The following is a 24,025-nucleotide window of genomic DNA, read 5'->3' on the forward strand; positions in this document are numbered from 1 at the left end:
TAGATTTTCGGGCACCCCTATTTCGCGCGCTGTTGTGATTGGTCGAACCGCTTACCTCACAATTGTCGTTGAAGCGGTTCATCGGATTTACGTCAAAAAAAAAGTCTGCTATCACAAATCGAATTCAAATCTGCCGCTGTCAACTGCTCTCACGCCGATATATATTTTCTCTTATAACAGCTTCGTTTTTTGATGTAACGTGTGTAATGCATGCGTATTTCTAAACAGTATTTTATGTTACGCATGCGTCCAATGGTAGTTGTTTAATTTTTGCTTCAGTCGGTTCCGATTAATAAACTAGAATGCAGCCGTATGGAGAAAATAAGCAGCTGTATCTCAGACGAGGTATTTTATTATAAATGATTACATTCAACAATATGCATATATGTATACTTATACGTGAATTAGCTCGTTAGTTGCTTAAAACGATTCAAATATTCCTGGTATTATTGCAAAGTGGTGAAACACCGTCAAGTCAATAAATACTGTTAGGAATAATAGGAGACGACATTTGCCGGTAATCAGTTATTTCCATAATGGCAAGAATCTACTACGCAGCTAATACTCTTAACTATATCTTTTGGTGCGATTGACTATAACGAGCGCTTTAATAATAATATTGATGTAGAAAAAAAGAGAAAAAAGAAAATCATAGCCAATGACGTCCGTAGACCAATTACTGATTACACTTTCGGTTCAATCATTTGAAAGCCGCATACGAATAGCACTTCCTGTAAATCTCCGTGTATAGATGCAGAATTTAAATTTTAGTTGACTAACAATAAGTATATCCATACACAGTAACGTAAACTTTTTAATGACACGAGCTTATACTCATTGGGCTTAGAATATTTGGCCCTTATACTTACAGGTATTTACTACTCAAACCGGGATCCTAATATCGAAAGAAGGCACTGGCGTTAAAGACACTTGAAGGTTTCGGGTACCCCGCTCGGATAAGAAGAACCGGATACGAAACAACATAAATGAACATTTTTACGCAGATTTACCGACCAACGTTATCGGTCAGAATTTGCTGTCACGCAAGGGAAGCGAAAGAAACTCACAGGTGAAGCTGAATATCCGATTAGCTTATATATTAATTTCCTATCGGTTTCAATGATTTTCATAATTTGGAGATATTCTTATTTGCGACGTTGCATGAAGTGAAAGGTTTGATGAAAAAGTTCAGGAAAACATTTTTACAAATTTGAGAGAATATTTACAATTGAAATGGGTACATTTTGAACGAATCGGCATGCTTCAAATAACGTTTAGAAACGAACGTCTTTGAAATGCTACGAATTTTTTTTTTTTATATAAAATTTGTCTCCAAAAACTTCTATACGGGTGTTAGGAATATTCAATTTATAGTATTACAAGTAAACCATTATGGCAAAGTTTTTTAATCAGGTCTGAAGAGTCATGTTTTACAGGCTTTCAAGAAAAGTTTCCAACAACCCAAGTATGCCGTTCGAAGAAATGAAAATTAATGAAAAAGAATGTCAGATATTTTTCATCAAAATGCTAATATTCTCCGCAAGGTTCAGACCACTGTTCCAGATCGATCTTACTCCACTATCTAAAAGTATACCTATTAAATTTTGCCAGAAAATCTTTGCACTTTTATACCGAAATAACGTTTCAGTATGTTGCCGTTTACCTACTACTTCAAAAAAGTTTCAATAAGCAAAATTGCATCGTGGCGTATAAAAGGTATTTTTTAAAACAAACGACCGAGTTGTTCATCAACCTTCAGAGTAAAATATCTCTGAAATTTTCCTACGCGTACGATATACCCCGTGACCGCGTCAGTTGTAATAACCATCGAACGAGTGTGTATAATCATCTTGAAAATTAGTGATTAAATCTGGACTCGAACCCGAACCCAAGGGTTCGAGTCAGTTCAAAAAAGGAGGTAGCTGAACGTAGCTCTGCTGGTTGCCGGGTTCGTTCTTGACGAGAACTTGGTCCTTGATGCCCTGGCGACCGGGGGGCGAATGCATGTTGTACTCCTGCTTCTGGTCCTGAGACTGCTGCTGCTGCTGCTGAACGTAGTCGCCCTGATCGTGCTGGTACTTTTCGGGCGGGCTGAGCCCGCTGACGTACTCAAGCTGCTTGCTCTGGTGCTCGTCCTCGGACATGGAGCCGGTCAAGTGAGTGGGAGGCGAGTGGTTGTTGACCATCGTCTGATAGTCGGCGCGGGAAAGCTGCGGGGGCGAACTGTTGTTCGCGTTCATGTAGTCCTGGTGAACGCGCATCGTGTTGTTCGGCGGCGCGGAGAAGAGGGACGCGTCGTGCTGCGGTATCATCGTCGTGTAAGAATATGCCGAGCCGTTGTTGCTCGGTCCCCCGAACGCCGAGGAAGCGTACGGCGAGTTCGAGGGGCTCAGGAGATTCAGATGCGGCGACAAGTCGTAGGCCGGCGTGTAAGCCCAGGCGTCGGGAGGCGCCGCGGCGCTCGCCGACGACGTGAAGGGGTTCAAGCTGTTGTTCAGGGAAGTGAACGAGCCGCTCAGCCCCGGGCTCGCCGAACCCGCTGTCATGTAGCTTGCCGTTTTTCGCGGCGGTTCGCGCTTCCGCCACTTGGCTCGTCTGTTCTGGAACCAGACCTGCACCCGGGACTCGCTCAGCGACAACTTCAGGGCGAGTTCCTCCCGCGCGAACACGTCAGGATACGGCGCTCGCTCGAAAGCTCGCTCCAGTTCCTCCAGCTGATAAGCGGTGAATGTTGTTCTGTAGGAAACAAGAAGATGTTCTATGACTGTCAGAAAAATCTAACTAAACGAAACTTCCCAGCAGGTCCGCTTTATATTTGTGGTATTAGTTACATTTTTGCTAACGAATATGACGCGAACTCTTGTAAGTTTAACATTTAAATTGTCATATCAACGTTTAATTTTTAAGTTTTCCTTATTCTTCGATTATTATTACAGTTAAAAATGGTTAAGTTTACCCAAAAATTTTTCATAGACCTGCTGGGACATTTTTTTTCGAACTGTGTATTTAGTCTGCAACGTTCGATTTTCGAAACAGGGTAATCGGCCCGTTATACTTTATAGGAAAATTGTCGGTGCATGGGATAAAACACCCTGTAAACGGTTGCCTGCCTATATTATATTGTCACACATTGTCGACGCGAGGTGGAATTTACCGTAAAAAATAATTTTTATAATCAAAAATTGTTGCTCCAACGGAGTTTAAGATATTTTGCCATTAGTTGGCTTTGTCAGATATGTTAAACTCGGGAATTATACAAGTTACATCGATTGATTTTCATACCTACATTCAATTCTATCTCATTCGTAATGATATCGTAGAATGCAATTTACCGTTCGGTGCGAGAAATCCGATAAAACATCGCAGTATGCGTATTATCGAAAACAGGTCAACATTTGTTCGTGTCCGTTGGACGCGCAAATCGAATCGCACGATTTAACGTCATTTTACAATCGCAACATCTGATTGATCGCAGCAGTATTTGAAACCGTCGGTGAGGAAATTGAGCATTCCTAGGTATGCGTATACACAAACGCATGTAACGAGATGACCAAATGTTGTCTCGACTCACCCACCCACCCGCGTGCCGTAGAATGCACTTCACACGTACGTACCCAGATATCTGTGGGTACGTATAAAATACACATGCGAACACCCGGTGCTATGAGGGACCCTCATGAAATTCTCATAATTCCTGAACCTAAATGCCCGCGTCACTGCACGCGAGGGAGGGTACATATCCCATAATGGTCAAGATCGACTCGATAATCTCGGATGTTTGATACTGGGCAAAAAAAAAAAAAAACGTACCCAGCGGACAAACGCTTGGTGCCTTTAAAAACTAAACCCCATAACGCTCGATGGTATCGAAATCCGTTCGGAGCAGTCCGGCGAATAAGATTATTGTTTTGCTTGTTGTACCGTACATTTTTCTTCCTAAGACTTACCTAGTTTTTTTCTTCTTGATGCCATTGTTGTCCGTCTTCTTCTTCGAGTCCTTCTTCACTGGCTGTGAATCACTGCTCACTGCAACCCCAAAATAACAGAACACCGATTAGTTTAATTGGCGCTTCAACACTGGTTCATAATCCGATACAGCGTGGATGGACTGCGTACGTTCGAGTAGATAAAGGATTGATCGGCGCAGGAAAATTCGTGTATATAGCAAAAACTTGGATACTGTTTAAACGTATCAAGAGAATCTCTATCCTTCCCGAGATCGCAGGTTGTACTGGTTCAAGTTCCAGTACTGGTTGTAATATACGTTATGACTCTGCTCACAAATTACTGCATCAGCCATCGGGGTTGTTCAGCTGGTTAAGCCGTCAATTCACGTTTAATTTACTCTGATTATAACGGAGAAAAGAGGGGCGTGGATTACATCTAACGCGTTTGCGTTCAAACTTTGCTTTCCGCGACGCGCTCTTTGATGATAAACCGTTTTAATCCCTTTCTTGCTGGACGAAATTTTTCAGTTTATCGATTCCTTAAACACCCGTATCGATTTCTATATCTATCTGTAAATTTTCGGGCTGACAGTGTCGGGTTCTCGTATAAGTATTACAGTCGTCATCAACGTGCGTCATCTCTTAATTAGCCGCGGGCCAATTGAAACATACCTACAACGCTTGCACATACTCCACACGCGTAGTGAAATCATAAACTCGGGTGTATTACGTATTTACGTGGAGTGTGCGAAGCGGCAAGAAAACAGAAATAGAATAACGCGTGTTATTTCTCGTGCATTGCACCGTTTGTGACGTGACCCTTTTGCAAACGCTATTACTTGCAACGTACTAAAATTTTCTCCGCTTCGACGTGCTTCCGATTTCCTTTTAATTAGGTATCCGGTGCCTTCTTTACGACATGTGAGAAATTTACCTGGAGCCATGGAGTTCATAGAGTCGTCCGATTTCCTCTTGACGGAATTGTTGAGCTGCAGTCCCTGCTGAAGGTTCGTCGAGGTTGGCGTCGCCGACGAAGATGTGGAAGTGGTAACTTCCTGGGCCTGGGCTAGCTGCGGCGCGTACATTCCCGCGAGCTCCAGCTCCTTAAGTTCCTTCTGTTGCTGCTGGTGCAACTGATGACTGACCCCGACGTGAGGGTGGTGATGCGTTGGCGGGCTGTTCGACGAATCCAACTTGTGAAGAGGGCCCCCGGGCGGCAGGAGATCGCCGCCGTGATGCCCGCCGTGAAGGCCCAGCATCACTTGGATGCTGTGAACACTTCCGCCGGCACCGCGGGCCCCAAACTCCGAGAACAAGGGGTCGTCGAATGGGCCACCTTCCATGACGTAGGAGTATTCGGAAGCAATTTTTTCCCGACACGCCCTCGATCGGAGGTGAGATAACGCGAGTCGGTATATCGGCTTCAACGATTTTTCAGATTTCAGCCGGCAGAAGTCGCGCTGCACCGCATAAATAAAACTGAGTTGAAAGCAATTATGCAAAAATGTGGATGATTGCCAACGACACAACGTAATGGAATCTGGACCAATTGCGATCAATTGTTGCGGTTATGATTAATTTTGATTAGTTTTAACCAAAGTTAACGAACTGAACTAGTTGTACCGGGCCTTGATGCCCGACTGAACTCGTTCAGACTCTGCAGTCTGCCGGAGTCGGTTGCCTCGATAACACTTACTTCGCCTACCAACGGGAGTAACACTGAGCCTCTCACATCACACTTACACACATTTATATTTTAACCAATCCGAGCAGCCCCGCCCCTTACACCCCCGTTGCAACCAATGCGGTCAGGGCAAACCTCCGCGCCCATCCGTCGTCGAGCTCGGCAGCTGCCGACACAGACGCACCGGATCATACGGGTCCGCCGCACTCGCCTGGACCGCGTATTCACGCTCACATTCACGCAGGTTTTCGTGCGCGGTTCTCCGCCATCGAGGATCCTCGCCGCGGCTCCATTTGCAGCCCACACCGAAAGAGACGGGATGAGGAAGCCGCGAAGAGGACGCGGAGCACGCGGTTTCCTATCGGCACGATTTTTCGAATCCTCTCTCGTCGCTCCCCACCACCTTGTGACGCGCGTTCTTGTGCGTGTGTGAAATCCGCCTCCCCGCCCCCTTTCTCTCTCTCTCTCTCCTCTCTCTCCTCTCTCGCTCGTTTTTTCTCTCGTTCTCTTTGTATCGTGAAAACCACGCGTCTAGGTATCGGTGGCAGGAATTGGGGCGTAATCACTGAATCGAACGTGGTGCGCGGATCCATCCTTGATCACCCGGCTCGGAAGTCCTGGAACCGCGTTTTTACGCAGATACAATTCGCGTTCTACTCGTGCGCACGGAAATCGGAAACATTGATATCGCGATCGGTTCTTCGGCTCCATGTCCGCCGACTGGTAGAGTTGAACTGACACGAGCTCTTCGAGATGGGCTGGACAAATCCAGCAATCGTCAGGAATTGCCTCGAATTGGCCCAATCAAACTACCCCCATTCGGTCTCTGTACGTGTATGTATGTATCACGTGCACACATCCATACGCGTGTATCAACTGCTAATTTAATTGTCCGTAATTAACTTAAAACGCACTGATTTTCATTCATCTAACGTATACGCGCACACTGCAGGCCTGTGAAGGTACACGTGATACATTCGATTAGGTTACTCCCGGAATATTTTCTCAACGACGTCTTAGCAAATTCCTCAATCGTTTTTACGTCGTGTTTTATACTGGCTGTGATGGTTTTTAATTGAATAGATTATCGTACTCTTCACTTTAGTTTCAATAATCAGATTAAAGCATAAACGGTGACATTTATGTACATCGGTAAATTTGTAAACAACGTAAATATCTCATGTAAAATTTTTTATTCATTCTACATCAAAGAAACCTGATGATGCCAGGCGGGGCCCGCCGAAACGTCGTTTAGAAGCATAATTGATTGGTAAAAGTGCATCATTTCATCCCTGACCGTCACCCAACTAAATCGAATCTGTATGATATCTACACGGTCGCGAACACCAATTTCATTACCGTGCTCGTGAGTCTCTAAGAAAAACCACCATAGCAAACCCACAGACGTATATTACACAGCTATGCTATGGGTTATTCGAGCACACGTTTCAAGGAAGTTCCAAACGTATGATTTTCACATTAATTTAACCAAAGATTATTGTATAAACAGACTGTAAATATTAAAACTTGCGAGGAACTCAACGATTTATAGCCGATCGATATTCTTCCGTTCGATTCAATTTTCTTATGTTTTCTGCGGATGTTTTCGAAAATAAAAGCACAAGCGTAATCGGAAATTCGTCGCGGTTGCAAGAACTTAGAAACTGAACAGAAATAACGGGAAAACAGAATAAATCCCGGTATCTTCGGCAGTTTCCTGTTTGACTCTCATTTCGCGTATAGTTTCAACATTGACAGCAGAGTCGCAACGCCTATTCGCGATTCGATTAGGTCTTTATTTGTTATTACGCATACCGTGATGTGCGATAACTCAGAGTTTATTCGCGAACGGCAAGGCGGAGGTCGTTGATGTTGTATCGATTCTCTTGGGGAGTTGGAGAACTGCAAGGAAGTTACGTATGCGAATTGAGCCGCGGGTATAGGAGAGCCGCGGTAAGTTAACTCGCCTAAATGGGTTTAACTGGACGTGATTTTGCCGACGAACCACTAAATTGAACGAATATGAACTAAACTGAACTCAACTAAGCTAATCATATCACATTACCAACGTTATTAGCCTGCCACGATATAAGTAAAGGTCCGATGCTTCCTAGCTGCAGTACCGGGTTGTCTCCTGCACCGACCCTTGCACTTATAACATTCGGCAACTTTCTCCGTGTCGCTGTTCCGCCCATTTATAACAAAAGCGCACTCATCTCCATTCTACGTCGCAATAACCAGCGAACGTCACCCCGCCAAAAACCTCCAGCATTGGAGGCTTCGAAAATATATATGGTGGAATCCCTCATCCGTGCCAATGTCTCTTGAATAAAACTCCACGATAATTCAATGATTACCAATGACAAGACGAAATGTTCCGCTCGAATTATTATAGTGATGTGAATTAATCTTATACCGTACCTACGATCAATTTCAAAACTAACAAACCGCAAGTTATCTGTGAAATTTGGTTGCCTATCTGTCGGCGTTTAGCAGCAAGGTTTCACAGAAAACTTACGGTATCTAACCGATTCGTGGTGGATTCCAATGGCAATATTCTTCAGGCGTTAATTAATGTGATTCCGAATAATGAATATCGGCTCATAAAGTGCACGTTTGTCTCACGGAGTCCTACAGGGTGACCGTATCGTCGGTTTGTAAAAGTATTCGCAGCTTGTGTTGGTGCAGCAACACCCGAAACCCTATCACGATACTTCCACTAGGAGTTGGATACATGTGAGCTTTCGGTCGACTGTTGGAGGCGAGCCTTTCGCTGATTGGCGCTCGACTCGAGTGAGTCCTGATCCCAGAGGATGGAGGACGGGGAAAAGAGTGGGGAAATAAAACAGCTTGCACTGTATGTGTTGAGTTATGTCGTGTAGAAATATTACCGAATTACGTACTTGTCCGTCACATATATTGTACATGTCCAAAGACCGAAATGAAATCACTATCTTACGACGAACTGTGATGTTTGCTTATTCATCCGTTTCACGTATCACTTATTGTTAGAGCAGGGCGGATGCTGTCTCGTACCGGAAATGGGGTGATTCAGAGTGCTTGGTAAAAGATGTAGAATTTATGCTTGAACCCTTGGGGCGAAACTATTTCCGATAACGATGTAGGCGAAAATTCTTCAGAAATAAGACGGTTTTATGATTGCAAAGTAGTGATATAGCAGTATAATAACAAGGTGTGTCCTCAATTGCTATCAAAATCAAAGAAAACTATTCTGACAATGAGCCAAAGTTATGAACAAAACGTTCGCTAAATGCAAGCAAACCTTGATGTACATCGTAATAATACAATAATATTCATTGCTGTACATTTGCTGCACAAAGATTGATTTCAACAAATATTGAGCGAAAAGGTAAAAAGAATACATAGCAGCAAGTGGAGAAGACTTTTCGCACAGACACGTTTGGTTAACTGCGACAGTACTGAGTTAAATAATATCGACTCGCACACCTCGCAAAACATTGTGCTTAAAAACTTCAGTTTATCGCAGCTCAGCAAATTATTTCACGTAGAATATCAAAATTTGTTCCGACTAGTCTCAGTATTTCCTCAAACTCACGCAGGAGTCTTAAGTATAAATCACAGTTAATAATCTTTGAAACGTATCGACGGTATTTTATTTATCCAAATTTTTTGCATGAAAAATAGCTGAGTCACGGTATAAACTAAATAAAATTTACTCATTTCGGGAAATATGATAAATTTCCGATTAAAATACATAGAAACACTTTGATAAAGATGGTTAATTTCAATTTGGATTTGATAAATTCGTCGCTGTTTATCACACTTTCTCGTACGAATCGCGAAAGTTGCTGAGCAAAAAAATTTCCGTCAAGAAGCTCGGATTTTAAACATAGAATTCTTAAATTTCGAGTAGAATGTCGCTTTTTGATGGTTATACTTCAGGCAAGAGAGGTTTTTGTTCAGGATATTCGGTTTGAAAAACAAGCCACATCAACAAAAATAATCGAATCGACAAAATCGATTCATTTTGTTATCGAATCGCATCGCCCTTACCCTTAATATTCGTATCTAAATTACCAAGGGAAGATTGAAAAAATCAAATGAATAATAACAACATATGGAATTGATTTCTAATGAAATATTGGAAAAAACGAAAGGCACGTACGATACATACCGGGTTGTAAAAAGCGTCAACCATTTACCGCGCACTTGTCATTCTACCGTACGACCGTATACACTAAAAGTCAATTTAGCTTCGTCGTCTGTAAAAATGGTCACGTCTGTTTGGCTCCAATTCCGATTCATGCCGAATCGTTTGTGAGAACAAGAGACATCGAGTACCTGTGATTTATTTGAGACATACCGAGTGTTACTTGTTCGTATATCCTTAAAAATTCTGTGGATTCGTCGTAGCTTTATCCCGACGCACTTGATGCATCGAGAGTCCGTCTTGTCCAATAATTGTTCCAACTTGTTAAGTACTCCAACGCTCCGTGTGAATCCGATCAATTTAACCGAGTATAATTATTACGACATAACACCGTGCCATATGAGATTATCAGATTTAGGTTGATTGTGAAGTAATCGTAACTGTCCGACTTTTCATAGAGGCTCTGGTTTACTTAATTTTTTCTCTTAACTGTACGTGAATATTTGTAAAAAATAATCTCAATGCATTTGAATAAATGCGATCGTTCGTCTACGGATTCCTGTACAGTTTTCAAACCATACACCTCACAAATCATGAATGAGTACTTCTTCGCGCTACCTCGAAGGAATATATTAATTGAAATAATTTTTAAATAAAATATTTCCTGAAGAGTCGCAAGCAACTCCGCGGCAACGAGTCTCGTCAAGTTTTTTAGTCGGCGTATAAGCCAGTATTCCATTCTTTCGTGAACAGAGTTACCGTCGAGTCCTCCTCGCTGGTACCAATTGAGCCAGTTAACGTAAATTGAACTAAATTGTTTCAATTGAGGATAATTGCGGCAAGGCGACGGGGCATCTCTGTTGTTACATCTATACGGATATTCACATATGTCTACATTGTCTACACATGTTAGTACGTACACGTATGGACACATATACGTAGGTTTTCTTCCACCGACCTCCTAATCTTCCCAGGCTTTCCGTCACGTTTTAACCGGACCATCGATTCGACGCTCGATTCAAATATTACGTTACCTAACTTTAACGATCAAATTTCAGGTTCGCATGCACGATCAACGGTCAAAAAGTTCGGCATTGAGACAGCCAGAGAACGGAATATACGTAATTCAAATTCTATCGTTTATTCCCATTATTTTCTGCACCCGTATGTAGTTTCAAGAGGACAACTCCCCGGCGCTTGATCTATACGTATACGTATGTTAACGTATACGCGGAGCTCAAGAATTTAACGACTCCATGTGCAGAGCTGAATGCAGTTTGGAACTGCAGTGTAATTACCGTTGCCCACATGTCGACACGTGTTCTCTGAGTATTTTTGTGAATATCTCTCGGGTTAAATTCCGTCTCGTCACGTATCTGGTTCCTATAATATCCGTGACTCGCGAATCGTTAAGTCATCGTGATGGTAAAATGGTTGATGAAAAAAAAAAAATAAATAATTCAATAGGCCAAAGATTGACAGAGAACTGGGTAGGGGGGCACAGTTTTTACCTCTTTTTGTAAGATATGTGCCTGCGCCTGTATCTGTACGCGTTTAGTCGGCTCCAGTCGACCCACATATTCCGTGAGAACGAAATTATAACAATATAAATTTCTCATGACGTTATAACAACGAGGGTGGGACGATCGGACTGGACTCTGTGGGATTCGAAGGCACACACAAGAGCCGAGAACCCTGTGGTATGGTATGGTGGTCCGGTGTTGGGTACACTTCATCCCGCATAAGATTTTGCTGCGGGTGGCATGAAGGAGAGAATCGTACATATACATAGCCATATAAAACAGGCGTTTAGTATTTTCCCCGTTAATGTATATCCGTGCACGAGTTTTTATACCCTATCAAAATCTCAATCCAGAGTCAGAAATTTAAGTCACACACAGAGGTATATTTCAGGTTCAAGGTTCCCTGTTGTTCAAGAATTATTCCTTCAATCTCTTAGGCGCTTACGGCATCTATACTGTTATACAATAACTTGTTGCATTATGAATTCCGTAAGGAATGAACTAGTTCTTTTCTGCAGATATTTCATTCCTCTAATCTCTTTCACATTACGAAGACGCAACAGGTTGCACGATTCGGCTTCAAGCGTATATTTGCGGTATATTTGCAACGTATTGCGCGAACCCTTCTGCGACAGCATGCGATCTATGGCTTGACGCGTTTCACATCGAGCCTTTTGACCTCTTCTCGTCGCAAGCACTTCGCGCAAATAAAAGGACCCAGTCGTTGGAGCAACGTACTATATACCTATACGCATATATCGTATGGTGTTTATTGTGTGTTTTCCTCATGCGGTGCCCCGAAGAACCCCGGGCGAATTGATCCTGTAGATTAATCGGGGGGATGAGTCCAGCTCCCATAGAGTTCCACACACCGCTCCAACTCTCACGTCGTCCCGTATGATTTCAATCCTTGTGTGTTATATGTATACATGACGGCCAAATTGCCTCTTTTACGCCACGCGACCCGCAGCTACGGCCCTGTTACTTGATTGTTATCGGGTAATGCGTAGGTGATGATTTCTCTCGGAATGGAATTTTTTCATCACAATACACGGAGGAAAAGTGTATTAGAAAAATACGCACTTGAATTAATAACACTGAATTATTTGATAAGCGTTCAACGTTGTTATCGATTAACTGCAGATTTATACAGAAAAACCAGTAGACATAAGATTTGTCACGTATTGAACCGTAGGAAAGTTAGTTTATATAAAACTTTTTGGAGTGGGAAAAATTCAAAAAAACTGTCAAAACGAATCCGAAATACTTTGCGTGACTTATATACGATATTAGCAAAAAGTCCAGATGAAAAATAAAACAAATTCTACGTCTAGTTGAAAGCTTCGCATTGAGTGTACGAAGGTAAAAAATTGCTCTACAAGAACTTGACGATATTTTATGCTAACAGAACGTATGAACATTTCCAGCGACTGCGTGGTATGATTTTTTTGAATGTTTACTGACCCAAAAAGTTTTGACGTAGAAAATTGACTGAATATACAGAACTTCGTATTGAGAAACGAGGCATGATTATTACTTTAAGTAATCAAGGCATGTCATATCTAATTATCGCGAAAATATGAATATATTGATAAATATGGTCTGGTCGGCGCAAATGCGATTAATTTGGAGGTGTGAATATGTGACGTCACAATCCCGTACCTAGTGCGTACTTGATAAAGTCCTTAAACAATTTTTGCGCTACTAGTGCGACGAGTACTTGGATACTTCCCGAACAATTATATATTATAAGTGTCATCTCGTGGGTGAGCCACTCCAATAATGATATATAATTTTTTTTTGCCAGTAACCGGCACGACTCGAATGACAATTTCGTATAACGAACAAAATATCGCAAACGACTTCATTGCGTGGGTTCTGTACATAGAGAGGTAGTCGTTATTAGACGAGCTACAAGTATTATTACGCGTATTATATTTTATGTGACACGAAGAGTTCAGAGAACTTGGTATGCATTTTTTTTTTTTGCGTGAACCGAATTCACTATGAAACACATACTCAACACTAACACCGTAACTCTATCGTCATTCTAAGACCTTGTCTATCGTTCGGTAGCTGTAAAAACAATAAGAGTAGTTATCAATATCTATAAATTTAACGATAATACTGCAGAGGTTTCATCGTTCTAACTGATTTCCGATTAACGATTATTATCTGCAGCTAATTGAGGTGAATGTAGTCTCTGAAACCATTACTGTGCAGTTTCACGAATCAATTGACGATTTCAACGATGGTCAAGTGTCAATTTTCGCATGAAGTAGGCACCTCACAAGATCCCAGTAATCAGATATTTTGTTATTTCAGGTTTATATTATATCTTGAAGCATAGCAGATATCAATATATTGATATATTCAGATAATTAGTCATTGTAGCCATGCTTTGATAACCTGACTACTATATTTGAAATACTGTAGCAATTAGCGTGATTTTTTTTCATATTGAAAGATAATAATACTTCAGATTCGATCCAAACGAACTGTGGTTCCCGCTAATTTAATTGCGACCAAAATAGTTCTTGAATTGACCAATAAGTGGAACCATTTTCACTACACTTTTTACGGGTTCTCAGCCTACCAGTGGACCACCGGCAAACCATGACCGTATGACGGGTTGCCTAATGCACAGGCTTACCAATATTCAATTGTCCGCAACGTAGTTGGTAAGACGGCATACTTCGTGCATTTAATCATTTGGTGAATAAAGAAGTGAATTTTCTGTACTGTAAAACAAAGATCAACGATTCTAGCCGATTACCGTTATCAACGTTTTCAAAAACATGTTTCAGGCAACCGGACGTATTGTAAAGTCATCTCAGACTGCGTGTCGATGGGCGTAGTGAGTTTTGATTGAAATAGTAGGATTCAGAATGAACTAACTTTAGAATGATCGAAGTATTTCCGCAGAAGACGCGAATGCACAGCAAAAGAATTTCAAGTGTTTTATAAATCAGTAAAAGAGTTCGTCTTCTTCGTACGATCAAGCTCATGCGTTAGAAAGTATGTAAGTATATTGGACACGACTATAATGCACAAACATGTAATACCGTGAGATTCTGTTAATAGCGTAATATCTTCGATCAGCATACGTTCTCCTGATAGTAAAAATCACATTGGTTCGAGCTACTGTTTCCCTTTCAAAAATTGATACACAACGCTGAAGTCCAGCTTGCTGTGTCCGTGGCCCATGGCTGTTCTGTAAATCTGATAGGCGATAGATCCTAATGGACTCGGAGTTTCGGTCCGCGATGCAGCGGCCTGAGCAAGTCCCAAGTCCTTAGTCATCAACGCTGTGCCGAATCCGCCCTGTGGACAAGATGAAAAAAACACGTTTCACCTCGATTGGGAAAAAAGTTTTCACGTTTGCAGTAGCACACAGCATCCGGCATTGTACCTGGTAACCATTCGTACTGGGGGCGTTGTCAAGAACGCCTGGAACCGGATTGTACAATTCGGAAGACCAGCATCTGCCCGAACTCGTGTTTATGACCGAGGCTAGGATCTTCGGGTCCAGTCCCAGTCTGAAAAAAATGTTCGGACCGGCATTAGAACGCTCAATTCAAGATTCTGTTCGCCCGACACTTAAAGAAAATTATAACCTTTCTCCGAGTATAAATGCCTCTGCAGTCCCGATCATGCTTATCCCCAGAAGCATGTTGTTGCACAGTTTCGTTGCCTGACCGGCCCCGACCTTGCCACAATGGATCACCCGTGATCCGACTGCGACAAGCACTCGCTCAGCGTCTTCGAAATCCGTTTTTGAACCGCCGACCATCAGCGTCAACGTCGCGGCGCTCGCAGCGTTGACACCTGTTGATCACTTCCTCGAGTAAAGTGGGTTCATCACCATGCTACGAAGCCGAACTTTTATGCGGTATGTTCGACAGATAAAGAAGCTAAAACAACAATCACCTCCAGAGACAGGAGCGTCGACAAATCGCGCACCGATTTTCTTAGCTGCGGTTGACACTTGCTCGGAAATTGATGGGTCGATTGTGCTGCTGTCCACCAGAAGAACATCCTTCTTGACCGAACTGCAATTTGACTCAATTCAACATCGTGGTTAAACAGTAGAGGTACGTTAGATGCTCTGCAAGTGCTGCCAAAGTTTGGGGCTCTGAACATTGTGATCTAGTTGTTCAAAGAGCAATGACTTACAAGGTTTCTACCGTATACCTAATTTCCTAGTAGTTTGTGTCTCAAACACGGGTAGAAATGGAAGAACAGATGATCAACCACTTGACAGATAGAAATAATTCTTTTTACTCAGATAGGGTGATTTAATATAAATAAGTTTAATACCTCAAGACACCTTTTTCACCAAAGTAACAATCCAAGACGTGCTGATTTGACGGTAGCATAGATATTACCACATCCGCATTTTTCGATGCTTCGGCTGCAGAGCTTGCACCGTTGGCGCCAGCCTCAACCAAGCTTGATACAGCTGCTCCGTTGACATCAAAAACCGTTAGTTTGTATCCCTGTCATTCACGTTGAGAGATAAGTTTCATCGCCTCATACTTATCCTTACTTACGTACGTATACATGCCTTTTTTATCAGGTTTTTCGCCATGTGGCCGCCCATATTGCCCAAGCCGATAAAACCGACATTCGAAAGCTGTCTTCTCCCTGGAAAGAGATGAGTAATTGCGGATGGAATGCGGTCGATATAGGGAATTTAAATACTCAAAGTTGAGCAGAGGTCGTGCAAAGACGTTTCAAATATCATTGTACAATGCATATTCATACAGTTATTGCGTATACTATAAGTATATCACGAATAAGAGATACATGTGCTTGTTGCGTAACTCACCATTGCTGGCAAGAAAGAATGATCGGCTGAACAGTAGAAGTGTACTCATTTCAACGTTGCTCTTGGAATTGAGTCAACACAGGTCTCGCGACGCTTCGAATGAAACTAATTCAGAGGATACGCTTGCTAACGAAATAAATTTTAAATTCAGATTATGCGATGCTTTGCGAAAGACTCGCGTATTCGTTCGAACGATTTCAACGCAACTTACGTCAGAGCCAGATATAAGACTACCGTAGAGTGTGTCGACACACGGCCAAATGTGATACACATTCGCCGTTGTCTTTTAAAAGTCTTACACTCTTTGCTGATAATTGATAAAACCTGAGGCGGCCGGCTTTACTCGCAATCATAAACGTCAAGCTAATATTGCATAACTGCGTAATGATCGTGTTATCACTCATTAATTTGTTTACACCGGATTGTAGTCGAGTGGAGAATTGATCCAAGTAACTGTCACCACTGAATACATAAGTATCTATCGTAGGCTACCGACTCCAGTATCGTTTCGTTTTATTTTTGTGACACGGTGTTATTTAACTTGAAAAATTTGTGTCTCACGTATTTTTTTTATCCCCAAAGTAGATTAGCTCCTCAAATAATCTTTAATGCCAGCTGGCCTTTTTTTTATCAATCAATTTATTATTTTAGCAGCGATTAACGAGACCTCCGGAACAATTTAAAGGTCAATGAACATCGCTGGTTTGCGTAATTTAAATTTTTCATCAACGGTTACGAGTATCGATACCGTTAAAAGTCATCTGGCAAAAAATATTAATATCGTATATACAGAAAAAAATTCATCCATGTGTTTGCCTAAAACGTTTCTTTTTTGGTTTGTTTTTCTTTGATACAGTAGTGCACTGTGACAGTTAAATTTTTCATCGATTCGTGAATAAGAAATTGCAACGAAACTGTGATTGTACAATTTAATTCACTGAACGGTCATCCCATGCTTTAGATTTGCGAATGTTTCCCCAACCTACTAATTGCCAATGAGAATTTTCATACGCATATGTAATCGCCAGCAGAAATGAGCCTGTCTTGAATTTTTGGGATGAATAGACTTCCTGTTATTACATCTAACAATAAGAGCAACGAATGCGCGATCAATTAGTACAATGAATTCAGCGCTCATTTGTTATTCCTTATTTCTTTATTCTATGCGAATCCATGGTACGTGACTGTAATCGACTATATGTACGGTTCGCGTGTCTTCTTTTATCCATAACTGCGGTAAAAACCGTTTCACTGCCAATTAGTATAGTCGAGCTTTCAGAAGTTCCGCATTGCACTTGCGTTGTTAAAAAAAGCCTTATTTACCTGCGATTTTCGATAGCTGCACATACCGAAATGCGAAATAACACTTGATAGACAAAGCATCTTATCTCAAGTCCGTCGGAGCAAAACTGCGGCCGTATAATAGAACAAGGGAGGAAATAAACACACAGTATAAATTCATGCGGTAGATGATATCTGTTCACACATTGCGTCGGTATAGATCGATACTCTTTCGCCCTTCCTTTCCATTGGCTTTCGTGCAGCTCTGCTGGCAAGTACATCGACGTCTCTTAACTGAATCGAGAAGAAAATTCGACTAAATTAATAAAAAATTATAGAAATTGTGCGTTTGCAGAGAAAATATTTGTCTAGTTATTATAGGTGAAGAAAGAAAAATACGAAAACAGTAACGAGAAACTCAATTTTTCGTATTACTCTCTATCCGAACACAAGACTCGATTGGTCCTGGTTGCCATGATCAAATGCGTGTTTTGGCTTTGCACCTTATATAGAATCGTTTTTGCCGGAGAGAATCGGTTTCTGGTTCACGAGGAGCCCAAATCCTGGATCTCTGAGACCGACTATCGAACCATGCTGAAGGAATCATTTCCGATCGCAAGATGCTGCAATGTATTTATCAACGGTAAGTGTAGCGTGAAATGTTGATACAAAATTTATATTGGGAGTTAGTAAATTATGAGTTAGATGCGATTTTACAGTGCGAAATGTGCAATGTTTATGGATAATTATATTAATCCAGTCGTTAGATTGCTTTGAGTAGACATTACGTAGCGAGCCTTTTAAACTATTTTCACTGTAACAGGTACATTCCATGAGGTGGAACAATCCTTGAATGATTTTCTCCGAGCATATTCCTACCCTTACATCATTCTCCAGAGTTCCTACGATTGTCAAGGTTATTTGCTAATTTCATCGACTGAAGAAAATCTACTCTGGGCACTGAGCAAGTAAATATTATATCGTTGATGGGAAATAGAATGACGATTAGTTATGAGAAAAAAAAAACGGATCGGCATCCACGAAGCGCTTGTACTTTTCCAGAGTTCCGTCAACGATTTCCACTACGGAGATACTGATAATTTACGACAGCGATTTGCTGGCGAATTCGCGATTGTTCAACGGGTCAATATACAACAATGCCAACGTGAACTTGGTGACAGTTTCCGGGATCTGGAGTCTCTCTGAAAACTTTTTGCAGCCAAGAAATTTCGAGGAAATTGAAAGGTGAGACCGAGGTATGCTAAACTCTGTAAGCCCCATTCACGAAGTGTTTATTTTTACGACAACAGATACACAGACCTGCGGTTCAAAAATGGACTCTCAAATTTCAAGGGTAGGGAACTGCAAATCGCCTCATACTACAACCCTCCGATGATGTATCTGAAGAGAACGGTGAAGAAAACTGTAAATGGAATTCAAGCTGAGATATACTTGACAGATAATGGTGAGATACATGACCATCGCGTGTCAAGGGTGTTCGCAAAACTAAAAAGAGTTCATTGGTAATTCATTACGTGTGTGGGTAAATAAGGGTATTTAGGCAATGAATCAGAAGTTAAAAAATATCGCTCAACTGTAATTATAAATTATCTCATCGAGGGTGTGATCAAAAAGTTGTTTTATAATCTGCACGCCATATTTATGACAGGGATAGTTATTTGAATTACTTATACGAGTGGTGTATAAAGTCACACTGCTACATTATCTTGAGCACGATCGTTTGGTACACACCAAACCCCTTGAACAGCGATGGCGCCATATAGTGTACATCGATTATTTTATGATTCGCTCCAACGATTTTCGCAAAATTTAATATTCGGGAGTTTCCGAGGTCACTGTTAATGAAACTGCCCTCAAAATTCCGAAATTAAATATGGCGGGCCAAAATGTAAAAATTCATATGAATCGGATGTAACCCGATATTCGGGTTTTCGAGGCCGCTAATTACGAAACCGAATTCGCATTAGATAAATTCATAATGCCGGATCCAGTATGGCGGACGCAAATTCGAAACGTGAAATTATTGGGATGAAATCTGTTTCTCAGAGGTTTTGCGCGTCCCAGATTGCAAACCTAAGGTCAAAATGAAGATGCTCGATATAATGGTTCAAATATGGTGGCTCAAAAATATTTTACTTTTCGTGACGTATCATGAGAAATCAGTTTCATTCATTTTAGTCGACTATATTTTATCAAACAATTTGAATTTGGAACTTTTGAGTGAAGATTCGTAACCAGTGACCTTCGAAAGCCTTCCAATAATAAACCAATTTTCACGCGAATCAAGTACATTTTTGCATTTTGGTTCACCAAATTAGATCCACCACAAGGCGTTAATTTGCGGTGGATCAAATTTCGCGATGTTAAATGGACGCGACGAGATTATCGATTTCTCAGAACCTTTATACAATGCCTGTACTAAAAACAAAACTGTACCTACCCAAGGAGGATTTTTTTTACCTACTTTGACATCAGAAGTTGACTTCAAGGTGGAAGCTGACTCTGTTTTTTATTTTCCATCTTCCAGATTCCGAAAGAGATGGCATCGAGCTGCGGATGTTTATGCTAATTGCAGAGCGTTTGAATTTCACTTGGAGCATCAGATCTCCGCCGGGAGAATACAAGTGAATTTCATCCTTACAATCTTCGATCACCTGCGATTTGTGTATTAAGACGTGTTTTCCGCAGGTACGGACGGCTTACTGATAACAACACATGGGAAGGGGGGATGATCAGTCAGCTGTTGGCGAAGGAGGTAACTCAAGTTTCTCTGCACGAACTGCAACATCACTCGATATCGGTATTATACCAACATACAATTTGAGAGAACTCGCCGTCTTTCGTAGGTCGATCTGGCATTCGGTGGCATATGGCTGAAAGCGGATCACAACATGCTTACAAATCTGACAGGCCCTTGGGGTCTGTTGGAGATAAGATTCCTGGTCCCACGTCCGAAGCCCTTTACCAGTTTTTTGGCGCTGACGAAGCCCTTCACCCCCTTGGTATGGACTTCGGTTATCCTAACTTTATTATGGCAGACGTGCTACATGACGATCAGAGCAAGGGTGAAGCCCCAAGAGAGCACGAAGCGTGAGTTTACAAAAGAAATAGTTGAAGAAAAAGGAATTAGACATAGGCTCAATCACTTCGAATGGTGAATATGTGGTTGCGGTATAAAATTGCATTGATTTCGTACAAGGTTTTCGTCGTTTTTCTTATACCTGCATGGAGCTGGTGGGTCGATTGATCGGAGTCTGGATGCCGAGGAGAATTTCGGGCGTCAAAATTCAACTTCAATTCTGGCAAATTGCCGGGCTCGTTTTGGTCACTGCCTATTGCAGCAGTCTGGCTGCTACTTTGACCGGCACTGAATACGAGGAGAGGTGAATGAATGATTAAATTTTGCACCGTCAGCCGCGTGTCCTCAGTTACATCCTCTGATTACTTATGAACACGCGCTTTGTATGTTACGTTCATTAGGATAGACACTGTCAAGCAATTTGTCGAGGCTGGTTTGACTTGGGGCAAAGAAGGTCCTATGCCAACGTTTAACGAATATGTCAACCTCAACGTAAGTGCCGAAAATATTCTTCATGAATTTGACTCATTTTCTTTTTTAATCACGTTGCGTGACTCGCTTCTAGGACAAATACTCGGCGATACTTCCCCAAAGATTCAAATCTGAGAAAAATTACCAAGAAAGACACCTGAGAATTTTGGAGGGAAAGTACGGGATAGTTGGTCGAGTGGTTGGTGGTGTTTTTTTCCCTGAAAATGACGTGGAGGGGCCGGATTTTCACGTTAGCTTCGATTCTAAATTTCTAAAGCACGTGATAAGCGATATATGTTACGTACCTCACTTTTATAAAATTGAAAATTCGTCCTCTTTCAGAATTACAGACTAATGATGAATCCAACTGGCGGGTACTACTTATGCTTTGCAATGCAGCCGTGGCTAGTGGATAAAGTGAACATGGTTCGTACTTGTCGAAAAATCAAGTAATCTGTCCGTATATTTCATCGTCATTTTCATTAGTACCATTGTCAGTGTAGATGATGCTGCGGGCCATAGAGACTGGCTTCAAATCCTTTTACCTCAAGGACGTCATTCATCGTCGGGCTAGCTCCAGTTTGAGGGAGGTTTTGGTCGAGCACGACAAGAATAACGGAACAACAATACCCTTGGCCCTGACTCCGCTGACTTCCGGTTTCGTCATGTTGACCGTCGGACTGACCGTCGCTTCTGTAGTCTTCCTTTTCGAATTGTTTTCCAAGAATAAACCAGAGAAATCTTCGGATTTGATGTACCCTAAAAACAGGGATTCTGACGTTGCGACGTGCGAGGGGAAGAAAGACTTCCGGCAGGCACTAAAGGAACTAAATATCACGAAGCTGATCAAACCAGGCAACACGAAACACAGGAGAAATCAGTGCAGCCGTATTCAGTAAGGTCCTCGAAAAGGAAAAGAGTAAGAATTTCACACGACTTTCCAGTGTATTTAACGTCGACACCGTACAGGTATTTCTAATCTAGAAGGAAAAACACGTAATTACATTCATCACCGCGAGCAAATAGCCTAGGCAAAGTCTGTATCACAAAAAAATGAATAAATTATTGAATTATAATCACCAATGAATTGCCTGAAGGCACTCTCACTTGTCTTTTCCAGCAGCAAAGGATATTGCAATGTGACGTAGTATTTCACTAGTAAAAACTAGCCAATTGTAAGTCGGACCAATCACCCCGGCACAGCGACGTAGAGAAGGACGTACGTTTTCACAGTTACAAATTAAATAGAAATTGAAGGATGAGCAACTCATTCTGAATTGTTGTCACTCAAATCAATTTTGGTTAGAAAAATATCGTCGAACATCTTTATTACTTTGCATAATCATTGTCCCGAGACACTACAGAGACACCGACAGCCAATGACGCCTCCGATCAGGAATCAGGTCACCAAGGACCTTTGACGTCACCGAATCAACGGGTTCACAGTACAGAGAGCCGTGGTTACATTCACAGAATCTTTCAATATTGTTCAAATACTCTTTCGTTCCGATATCTACCTAACTTTCTCGAGCATTTCTGATCGTCGCCACGTCTAGAGCTCGACTGGAGATCTGAAAATCTTGCGTCACCCCCAGTTTGCCTCGTTTCTGCCCGATTGTAGCGCCCGACTCGGGTGGCTAATCCAAGAAACTTTTGACCGATAACAAATCGTCCGTTACTCTTACACACCTCCCACGTAATTGAACTCAAATCTCTATCGATCGGTACCGCAACAAACATATTTTTATTTTCTTATTTTAACTAAACATTTCTTCCTCTGTATTAGCATTAACGTGAACATAAATCTGTATATTTTTGTTTGTTTAAAATAAGGTTTTATTTTAATTAGTTGCTGACAATAATAATAACAATAATAATCATTATTATTATTATTATTATTATTATCTTTCCTCAAGTTTTGTGAAAATGGAAAAAATAAGGATGGGATGTTGACTGTTTGATCTGAATTGGATTCATTGTCAGATAAATTGCGAGGCTGAGCCGCGAGATTTAGGAAAACGGAAAAAGCTTCTCCAACATCCGAGAATATGTTAATTCATTACATGCACGTGTTAAGTTAATTATTGGTCGGATAATCCCGGTCAAAAGTGAGTCTCGGTGAGAATATTGAACACTTCGCGATCAGATGAAAATCTGAAAAAAAAACAGTCATAACCAAGTTGATAAGATAATTCGTTTCGAACAATAAGAGTTCCCAAAAGTCATTGATAAATTGTTTAGAGAAAAATTTCTGCAATAAATCGCTGGTGAAACTTTTTTAATTTCATATAGAATGAATTTATTGATTTTTCTGAATACCCCTGAATTTTTTTTTTTTTTTCTTTAATCTTCGGTGATTTTAAATAAGTCGATTTTTCAAAATTTTCTAACGCTTAAATTAATGAAACTGCTCGTTCCATGCCTCTAAGATTTCTTCAGTGTAACGTGTAACCATTTACGAAAACCTATCCAAAAATTCAGGACTGTTCACCCATTTTACAAAATTTTGTAAATTCTCAAAAACGGATTTTTCGAAATCTCCGAAAATTCTTAAAAAAAAAAAAAAAATTGCAATAAAGTCCGATAACACAAACCATGGTATTGCGGTGAAAAAAAAAGATGCTACATATTTTAAGCGTGTAAAATATCGCCATTAACTGTAAAAAGGAAAGTTGAGAGAACCGGTTCAACTGCTGGAGGACGTTACCGCATGTTTCATTTCGTAAATTTTCGCAACTCGTGGGAGCAGTTACATTCTTGCCGTAAAAAATTATACCGCCGAAATAAAATAACCGAAACAAAATCACGCGTCAGTTATCTAAGAGTTCCAAATAGGTATACAATATAAACAAAACTGGGTCACCTTTTGTTTCCTGAGTCAGCGAGGATACTTAGTCGTAATTTCCGTATCCCTCGACGTTTCACTAAAACAATTACATATCATGGAGCATATTACGTGCATATCGATAAATATTTCAATGATTTTCATACCCGTAAACTGCGGTTGCAACGATCTTGCAGTATTCCGAACGTATGCAGGCATTTCGTCAAGCGCA

At 41.3% G+C, this 24,025-nt stretch overlaps 3 protein-coding genes across 11 annotated transcripts; 1 reads left to right on the top strand and 2 right to left on the bottom strand.

Moving 5' to 3' along the window:
* Positions 1-334: 334 nt before the first annotated feature.
* Positions 335-7,678, bottom strand: LOC107218832 (retinal homeobox protein Rx-B). Its single transcript, XM_015656852.2, has 3 exons — positions 4,882-7,678; positions 3,948-4,026; positions 335-2,736 (listed from the first exon to the last, which is right to left on the bottom strand). Exons 1-3 carry the CDS (start codon positions 5,288-5,290, stop codon positions 1,902-1,904), a joined length of 1,323 nt encoding a protein of 440 aa, XP_015512338.2. The 5' UTR covers positions 5,291-7,678; the 3' UTR covers positions 335-1,901.
* Positions 7,679-10,689: 3,011 nt separating this feature from the next.
* LOC107218829 lies at positions 10,690-22,048 on the top strand. Of its 5 annotated transcripts, none has more exons than XM_046732190.1 (13): positions 10,690-11,468; positions 17,911-18,041; positions 18,222-18,366; positions 18,461-18,643; positions 18,709-18,863; positions 19,947-20,043; positions 20,108-20,174; positions 20,266-20,509; positions 20,619-20,802; positions 20,900-20,990; positions 21,064-21,219; positions 21,312-21,395; positions 21,473-22,048. In XM_046732190.1, exons 2-13 carry the CDS (start codon positions 17,990-17,992, stop codon positions 21,866-21,868), a joined length of 1,854 nt encoding a protein of 617 aa, XP_046588146.1. In that variant the 5' UTR covers positions 10,690-11,468; positions 17,911-17,989; the 3' UTR covers positions 21,869-22,048. The 5 variants fall into 5 exon arrangements, with proteins under 5 accessions (XP_046588146.1, XP_046588147.1, XP_015512335.2 ...); XM_046732191.1 differs by having other exon boundaries at positions 10,690-11,463; XM_015656849.2 differs by lacking the exon at positions 10,690-11,468 and having other exon boundaries at positions 16,994-18,041.
* Positions 13,096-20,016, bottom strand: LOC107218830 (3-hydroxyisobutyrate dehydrogenase, mitochondrial). 5 transcript variants are annotated; one of them, XM_046732204.1, is made up of 8 exons: positions 16,329-16,847; positions 16,118-16,243; positions 15,854-15,933; positions 15,607-15,785; positions 15,217-15,338; positions 14,904-15,114; positions 14,699-14,825; positions 13,096-14,610 (listed from the first exon to the last, which is right to left on the bottom strand). In XM_046732204.1, the coding sequence occupies exons 2-8, from the start codon at positions 16,164-16,166 to the stop codon at positions 14,428-14,430; spliced, it is 951 nt and encodes a 316-aa protein (XP_046588160.1). In that variant the 5' UTR covers positions 16,167-16,243; positions 16,329-16,847; the 3' UTR covers positions 13,096-14,427. The 5 variants fall into 5 exon arrangements, with proteins under 5 accessions (XP_046588160.1, XP_046588162.1, XP_046588163.1 ...); XM_046732206.1 differs by lacking the exons at positions 16,118-16,243; positions 16,329-16,847 and adding an exon at positions 19,884-20,016 and having other exon boundaries at positions 15,607-15,748; XM_046732207.1 differs by lacking the exons at positions 16,118-16,243; positions 16,329-16,847 and adding an exon at positions 19,884-20,016.
* Positions 22,049-24,025: the final 1,977 nt, after the last annotated feature.

This window comes from Neodiprion lecontei, chromosome 2 (assembly GCF_021901455.1).
Source record: "Neodiprion lecontei isolate iyNeoLeco1 chromosome 2, iyNeoLeco1.1, whole genome shotgun sequence".
NCBI lineage: Eukaryota > Metazoa > Arthropoda > Insecta > Hymenoptera > Diprionidae > Neodiprion > Neodiprion lecontei.

Excerpts from the sequence above, each read along its gene's own strand:
- LOC107218832 (XM_015656852.2), bottom strand. The coding sequence starts at position 5,290 with ATGGAAGGTGGCCCATTCGACGACCCCTTGTTCTCGGAGTTTGGGGCC. Across the intron at positions 4,027-4,881 it reads TATGAACTCCATGGCTCCAG|TGAGCAGTGATTCACAGCCA; the intron begins GTAAATTTCTCA and ends TTGGGGTTGCAG. Across the intron at positions 2,737-3,947 it reads ATCAAGAAGAAAAAAACTAG|AACAACATTCACCGCTTATC; the intron begins GTAAGTCTTAGG and ends TGTTTCCTACAG.
- LOC107218830 (XM_046732204.1), bottom strand. The coding sequence starts at position 16,166 with ATGAGTACACTTCTACTGTTCAGCCGATCATTCTTTCTTGCCAGCAAT. Across the intron at positions 15,786-15,853 it reads CGAAAAACCTGATAAAAAAG|GGATACAAACTAACGGTTTT; the intron begins GCATGTATACGT and ends CGTGAATGACAG. Across the intron at positions 15,339-15,606 it reads GGTGAAAAAGGTGTCTTGAG|TTCGGTCAAGAAGGATGTTC; the intron begins GTATTAAACTTA and ends GTCAAATTGCAG.
- LOC107218829 (XM_015656849.2), top strand. The coding sequence starts at position 17,873 with ATGATCAAATGCGTGTTTTGGCTTTGCACCTTATATAGAATCGTTTTT. Across the intron at positions 18,864-19,946 it reads GATATACTTGACAGATAATG|ATTCCGAAAGAGATGGCATC; the intron begins GTGAGATACATG and ends TCCATCTTCCAG. Across the intron at positions 20,803-20,899 it reads GGCACTGAATACGAGGAGAG|GATAGACACTGTCAAGCAAT; the intron begins GTGAATGAATGA and ends TACGTTCATTAG.